The sequence below is a fragment of the Nanorana parkeri genome, unplaced genomic scaffold (assembly GCF_000935625.1).
Source record: "Nanorana parkeri isolate BGI_ZX_2015 unplaced genomic scaffold, ASM93562v1 scaffold456, whole genome shotgun sequence".
In the NCBI taxonomy this organism is placed as follows: domain Eukaryota; kingdom Metazoa; phylum Chordata; class Amphibia; order Anura; family Dicroglossidae; genus Nanorana; species Nanorana parkeri.
The window spans coordinates 643,762-651,904 of record NW_017306724.1 but is presented as its reverse complement, the minus strand read 5'-3'; the positions used below and the strand labels follow the sequence as shown (position 1 = coordinate 651,904).

Sequence of the window (8,143 nt, the reverse complement as noted above, 5' to 3'; positions counted from 1 at the left end):
ATGTATATATATATGAAGGATAGATAGATAGATAGATAGATAGATAGATAGATAGATAGATAGATAGATAGATAGATAGATAGATAGATAGATAGATTGTTGTATGGAATAAATATAAGGTGGATGGTATTTTTTGTTTTTGCGTTTATTTGGGTTGTTTTGTATTTTATTTGGAGTTTGAAAAGTTATGTATGTTTTTTTTTCTCGTGATATGTTTAATAATGGAAAATATTTCATAATAAAAAAAATCTGATTTAAAATAAATAAATAAATAAATAGTTTGGAAAGTCAATCACGCTCCAGATAAATATCAAGTCAATCTCTTTACTGACTGTAGTAGTGTCACATTTCAAAGCGACGTTTCGCAACCCAGTGGTCCCTTCTTCAAGCAAACAGAAAATGAACAATTTAAGTGCAGATATAAATACATAACTCTGGCAGCCAATCAACCAATCAAAAAGGAACCACGTCCCCCTATCTTACTCGACACAAGCTCATCTTTTATATTTCAGCAAAAAAATGGGCAATTTATTTTGTTGATGTGCTCTAAAATTTACAGAAGTGCATTTTCGGTTTGATAAACAGTTGCGCTTATATCATGCAACACAAAAAATTGCAACTGCCACCCTTTTATTCTCCAGGGTATCTGCTTTCAGATGCAGTAATCTTCAGACCTAAAATGTGACCGGCAGCAGCAGCGAAAGAATCCATAAATACCCTCCTCAGGTGTTTGTTGTAGACTGGACTGAAAAAAGTAAATAACACTTCTTTCTATTTGTTCAGTGAATGCACGCAAAAGGAGATACTCCGTCAGCTGTTATGAGTTTACATACAAAGCCCTGTGATCGTCACATCATAGCTGACACGGTGATCACATTTATTTATTACTGGTATTTATATAACGCTGACAGTTTACACAGGGCTTAATGCTGGGCACACACCTTACAACCATGGCAAGACTTTTGTCTTGCCAAGACTTTTGTCTTGCCATGGTTGTAAGGTAATTTAAAAAACGTACGATCTGCCTATCTTGGACAGGCAGATCGTACTTGCGATGATCGCAAGCCGCGCCCCCTGAGGGGCGTGCTTCCGATGACCGCAATGCCGAACGGGCAGTGTGCGCTTGCGCACACCAGCCCGTCCGGCTTTTATCTTACGAACATGCTACAGACCCTCCGAACATCATACGATGCGCGGCGGGTTTTGAAACATGTTCGTAAGTTAAAAGTCATGCGACCTTACAGTAGTAGAGATCGCACGCCTTCCACACACCTTACGATAATCGTACGATCGCGGATTTCCCGCGATTATCATACGATTATCGTAAGGTGTGTGGGCACCCTTACATAGTGCACATTCACATCAGTCCCTGCTCTCAAGGAGCTTACAATCTAAGGTCCCTATCTCAGACAGGAGCCAATTAACCCTCAAACATGTCTTTGTGTGGTAGGAAACCCACGCAAGCACAGGGAGAACATTCAAGCATTCAACACACTAGTGACATGATCGAGTACCCCGTTGATTGGTTCCCAGTCACTAATCTGCCCAGGCAGCTGTCAGTGACAGTGTGGGCACAGCAGAATCGAACCTAGACTACCATTCCCTCCTCACTGGGTATTGTGCAAGGAAACGTTTATCTACATTTTGCAGGCACCAAGGGTTAACTGTGTACGAGTGACGTTCCGTGCCTTCTGGGCTGGGTGAGGCATCCCCCAGCCTGCCAAAGCTCCACCCCCGTCCTGCCGAAGCCCCGCCCGTCCAACCGAAGCTCCGCCCCAGCTCGGTAACTAAGCTATGTGGGGAGGAGAAAGGGAGGAGGCTCCCTGTCCCTCACTTGCTCGTCACTGCTGAGGCATCGAGATCGATGCCCTCAGTGGGTTTTTTTCTTTTTTTGATTGGACAGCTTGGACCAATGATGCTTTACCCTTGGCCCAAGCCATCCACAGAGCTCACACCTCTAACACAGATTAGAGGCTGTGACAGCTCTTGCCTCACCAAGTTAGGTTACACAAGCAGTGGGGAAGCCTGCTGCTGTGTAACCTAACTACCTGTCAAATTAACAGGCAGCGCTCCGTCCATGACAGGTTACACAGCGGGGATGCTTTCCCTGCTGTGTAACCTGTTACAAGCCGACCTGAATGGAGAAAAAGCTGTCAGCTTCAGACTTGAAGCTGACAGCTTTTTCCTGCATAATACTAGGTGAGGCTCTGCCTCGCCTGCCTCCCCCGACCGCACGTCCCTGCTGTGTACTGAGAAAATTCATAACCTGCCATTGCTGAGATTTACTTTTAAACATACGTATAGCACAACGGATGCTACCCCTTGATATACAAAAGTTTCAGTTTCCTGCAGAATCAGCTGGTTCCATGAGCACTGGCCCTAATATCTTGTTTAAGGTGGCTTCTTTCCCTTGCAGGGTCCTATGGAGCCACCCTTGTGTGTGCACAAACACACAGGCACACCAAGGCTAGCTACTCTGCTCCCCTGCTCCCCACTCCTCCCTTCTCCAGGCTGGTGGAAATGGAGAGCTACAGGACACTGTGCTGAACAGGAAGTTTAGGACGCCAAGCAGAGAGAGTTGGAGCTGTTTGAAAACCTGATGACCATAAGTGTTTGGGCAAAAATAAGAAATACTTTTCAGGGCAATGTGTTTGATCTGGATTTATTATTGAAAAAAGTTTCAGTGTTTAATACAACTTTAACTAGTTGTCATCCGCCTGTTGTAAAAAAACGGACGGACAGCACTGCAGCATTGGCGGGTTGCCGTCTCCAGACGGCATTTTTTTTCTGCTTGCGTGCGCCCCCTAACGGGCGCACACGGGCAGAAAAGACCCGACCAATGCAAACACCCGTTACCGGGTGTTTCACATATAGGCGATCAGCAGCTCTATAGCCTGCCGATCGTCTATATGTGCTCGTTTTTTGCCCCCCCTCCTGACCCCTCACCTTCAATCCCGGGATCCGCTGCCCCCTCTGCGGCCCGGGATCGGGTCGGGAGGGCGTCAGGAGGAAGAGGAAGGGAGATCAGCTCCTTGCTGACCTCCCTCCGGGCTGTGAATGCAGAAGTGATGTGTAATACATCACTTCCGCATTCACCTGTCAGTCATCTGGCTGCTATAGCCAGAGAAAAGAAGCGGATGAAGCAGATCTGTGCTTCATCAGCTTATTTTGGGGTCCACAGGTGACATTAGGGGTCCTAGAGACCCCTAATGTCTCCATAAAGAGGACCTGTCAGTGTGCCTTTGCTATTATATAGGGGGTTTACATATCGCCGCGAACGTCGATGTGAGAGCAATCATTCTAGGGCCATCAATCACTGATAACACTAAACCGATGAGCGGTAAAAGCTTTTAAAGCGTCGCCTATGGCCAATTTTGGGTATTATCGTTTTTTGAGGTTTCGCGCGCGCACGCAATTTTAAGGCTTGACATGTTTGGTGTCTTTTTACCCGACGTAACCCCGTCTTTTATATTTTAACAAAAAATTGGGTAATGATAAATGTTTTATCATTTAATATAGGGGAAATAGGTTTTTTTTTTATTTCGGTAATTTTTCCTTAATATAGAAAAAATAAAAACCCCAGTGGTGATTAAATACCACCAAAAGAAAGCTCTATCTGTCCCCAAAAAATTGTATAAAATTCATTTCAGTACAGCGTTGCATGACGGAATAAATGTCAGTCAAAGTACCGCAGCGCTGAATACTGAAAAATGGCCTGGATGGCAAGGGGGTTTGACACCGCGGATGTCAACTGGTTAAGGATCTTCACACATGATTAAATCTCCCTGTTGAGTTATCTATTTTGTATTATAGAGATTGCCAATGGAAGTGTGAAAAAACCTTGCAACCACTTGTAGCTGTAGGAGTGAGACTTTAAAGGTGTGTGGACCTTTGACCTGCCCCTGACAGAGTCAGGGACCGTGGTGGGGAGAGGTCACCGCTGGAGACCCCAAGACATGTATGAAGCCAACAGATGACTCCGTCCAACAGAGTCCATCAAGTACTGAAATATTAATCTTGGCAGGTTGTTCTAATAAAAGTTGAGTCCAGCCAATCCTGTGTCCCCTAACCACCAATAAAGAAAAAATGTTTTGGCTTTATAGAAATGTTAATGATTTTCTCACACATTCATGACAGGCTAGAAGGTTGTTTTTAATCTTGTCATGCTGTTCATCTTTGACAAGAGATGGCCCATTCACCTTCTTTAGGATCTCGATCTGCTTAGGATCTCTCCTGCGTAGTCTGACCCAGCGCCTCCTGCGGTTCGTGTTATACATCTTCTCGGTGGGCACCCAGGATTTAGGTTTGCTGCCTGGTGGTATACCTATGCCGTATTCCCAGCCTGCAATTGGAAGAGGGAGAGTAATACATCATTTCTTTTACATGAGTCCAGCAAGCATTACCCTAGAGCAGCATTTCTCGAGACAACCCAGTCTAAAATGTAATGGATTTTAAGGGGAACTCCACACAAAAACACAAAAAGAAGTGTGAGTCTCCCCTTCACATCAGACCTCTTCTTTTCAAGGCACCCCTGAGATAGCCATAAGGTACCCCAGGGTGGCACGGCACCCTGGTTGAGAAAGGCTGCCCCAGAGAGCCATCATAATCTGTTGGATGGAGTTGTGTTCATAAATGTGTTAATAAATGGCTTTTAGGGCCAGTCTACCAAACTGTGATATTTTATGTATAGGGGAGCCTGATGTCCCCAGTCTGTTTCATGGGAGCTTTGGGTAGTCCCACCCATGTTTGTGTCTTCCGGCTCCTCCTGTTAGATACACCATAATATAAAATACTCAAAACTCAGCAGGGGTGGTGGGAGCCCCTGACAATGGGCACAGTAGGTATGCAGACCTAGGAACACCAATAGAATCGCCAACAGATATGTCAGAAACTGATCCCTACCCCATACCCATTCAACTCAGGCCATGTGACTAGGGAATCGGCGTTTGATCTCATGATCCAGCGGCAAGAAAATGCATGGAAAGGTATTTCTGTCTGTTTGTACTCCATACACAGCTTCCTTTATAGTACAAGTCCACTTCTACATTGGATCTAATGCTTCACAAACGTCTATAAAATCTGCTGAGTGGTCAGGCACAGCATTGGGCTGCGTTATATGACTGATATCTACCTGGCTAGGACTAATACAAAACCTAAACCTGCATCCTTACCTTGTTCATCCACAGCCCGATTAATATCTGTAGACCATTCGTCATCCTCCCAGTTCCACCCTGGAGGGCATTCAATCTCATCTTTCGGGAGAACTTTTTCCCCATTCTGAAAGACACATGAGAGTAATAATAGTGAAAAGTCAATTGTATGACTGAGGTTTCTGATCTCCATGCCTGTTCTAGGTCTGTGACAGCAAGGTGATTAGCACATTCCAGTGGACCTCAGCAATGGCAGCTACGACTTACACAGAGTTGAGATCTTGCTCACTTTGCCCCCATGTGACAGTGATGGTTGTCTGAGCAGCCAATCAGCAAGCAGCAGCAGCGTCAGGTGGTAGCAAGGGAATACTTTTGGCTTCCGTTGGCTAATTGAAGCATCAAGTGAAGGAAAGGTGAATATACCTGCTGGTGGGAACACCATTAATGTGACTCGAGCCCTACAAGGGCACATCTGACCGCACCTATTAAAGTCATGCTTGTCTCCACCTCTACCCACTTCCTGAGTCTCTCAGCAAGGCCTCCCATCTCAAGGCCTAAGGGACCAAAAGGGAACCTCAGGAGGTGGGGCCAAACTATAGAAAAAGTCAAGATTTGCATAACATTTCTACTGCTTGTACTTTGATCTACTGTTCATTTCCATATGTTGCTCACTTTTATAAAAAAAAATAATATAACAATTATAATTGGTCCAAAGGAACACTGTAATGTAATAATTAAGGTCACATTCCAGTTCAATCTTTAACCAGTTATGGTTTTCTAAAAGCCAAGACTTTCTCCTATTTTGGATGACGTAGTAAGGGGTTAGATTCCATTACAGGTTTTTATTGCTGTGTCTTTGATGGGGATATTCACTCTTATTTTTTGACCTGATGACCACTGTTACTGGAACTAAAAAGGGAAATCCAACATTTTGTTACTAGAAGAAAAAATAAGGGCAAATCATCCAATGGAGACACCTGTCTATTTCAGTTATTATTATTATTAGTCTTAGACAATTGTCAATGGTGTAAGAAGGGATTTCCCTCACTTTGGAGAGATAGTTGTCTATGTCAGTTGTTATTATTCTAATATTATTATTATTCAATTCTTCTTCTTCAATTATTATTATTATTAGTCTTAGACAATTGTCAATGTTTAGACAATTGTCACAGGTGACATCACTTTGGAGAGATGTTCTCTCACTTCCTTTTTTGTCAGGGACAGGAAGTGAAGGTAAACTTTATGGAAACCTAAAATATAAATCTATTCAAATCCCTTCCTCAGTCCCTCTAAACATTTTTATTGTTTGCAAAATTCTAAGACTAAATAGCTGTTGATCCTGCCAGTGTCTTCCACATTGCCCTTCTTTCTGTGTCATCCTGACCATGCTAGTCATGGCTACAGACCTGTGATAAGGTGGTCAGATTGCATGCTTTTGTCTCTGTATGGGGAACAGTGGGACACTGTGTTAGCAGTCCCATTTACATGCCCCCATTATGCCCTGTCTGGAATGGCTCGTATTGAGAGTTACGCTGTAAAATGTAAAGCTGGTCATACCCACGCTTCAAAACGGCAGGAAAATGTCACTTTCGGCATTTAGCCGAAAGTGCCATTTTCGGCCGGCGCCCCCCCCCTTCACTTTTCGCCCGCGCCCCTGCTGCCCTCCCGGTTGTTACGCCACTGCTGCTGGACGTACAGGTTTGAATTCAGCGATCGCAAAGCATTACATGGTTTCCGATGAGTTTAGTCAAATAAGTTTTGGCTTTAGATAACAGGAGCCAAGTCATGATGTAAATTATAATAGTTCACTCAAAACTGATTTTAATTAATTCATTTTTTAATTATTTAAAATGTTGTTTTAGTTTACTTTAATTTTAAATCATAATTTTATTTAATTTTTGAATTAATTTTAGTTAATTCCCCACCAGCCACTTGTGAGACTTTAAAGTTCCCTGCTTCCACCCCATTCTGCCAGTTGTCATTGAGTGGTGTAACCATTAATTCTCACTCATTCACACAGTAAGAAGTTGTGCTATACCACATCGGAGTAGGCCTCGGTCATCTGCATCCACTGTCCTCCGGGCAGCCGGGCCTGATTCTCAAACACCTCCTCCACAAAGCTTATGTGACCAGCGTCTATGTCATACAACAACCTATGGAAAGAGCAAAGATGTCACCATCTGGGAGCCAATGATTGTGCAAGACACATGCAATGTATGCATGAGCAAGGATCAAAAAGAAAAATGTGGGTGTGTTGTCAAGGCTCATCATGACAGAAGACCCAAGAGCAGAAATAGGAATCTGTTTTTTATACAATTCGCAGAGCCGTTCACCCCGAGAATCGCCGTGAATGTTCGTTCTGTGCAAATAGAAGCAACACCGAATGTGTTTAGTATATTTTCTTTTCAGGCCGAATGTTACATTTGGGAAATACTGCGATATGGCCACTAGATGGAGTTGAGGAGCATAGGAAAAAAATTAGGAATATGTTAACAATTTTAATTTTAACCACTTAAGCTGAACTCTGGGATAAGCAAATATTGTCTAAATACAAGAGCCATGTCTAGTCCTGAATACTTGATACTCGAATCTTGGTGAGCTTTGTTTACTTGTTTACTGTGCAGTGATCCAGTGTAAATTTTGCCTCTGTTCTTAGGCTCTGATTAGACATTGAGCCTGATGAAGGGGACCCTGTGCGGCCCCGAAAGCGCTTGATATTCTGAGTGACATCTATCAATAAATGGATTTGCACTGACATGAGTTTCTGTCGTGCTGGTGTGCTGATGACGTCTTCATCCTAAGTTGATTATATTGCGCTGACAATTTAATTACATTTATTCTGGCCTACCCCCCGCAACTCTTTTCTACTTTAATCATCTCTCACCTACCCTCTTCTATTCTTCAAAGCCTTTCTTAGTTTTACCTCCTTTTTCTTTTTTTCCTCAAGCTTATCTATGATGTAATGACTATAGGGACCTATTGAGCATATAACT

The 8,143-nt window shown here is 43.4% G+C and overlaps 1 protein-coding gene across 1 annotated transcript in view; it reads right to left on the bottom strand.

The window, feature by feature from the left end:
* The window catches only part of DYSF (dysferlin), a 171,685-nt gene that overhangs the window by 61,427 nt on the left and 102,115 nt on the right, over window positions 1–8,143 (bottom strand). Inside the window, exons 26-28 of the mRNA XM_018560469.1 lie at window positions 7,189–7,303; window positions 5,172–5,277; window positions 4,200–4,342 (exon numbers count right to left, since the gene is read on the bottom strand). Of these exons, the coding sequence (XP_018415971.1) occupies window positions 4,200–4,342; window positions 5,172–5,277; window positions 7,189–7,303 (364 nt within the window). The remainder of the gene's footprint in view (window positions 1–4,199; window positions 4,343–5,171; window positions 5,278–7,188; window positions 7,304–8,143) is intronic.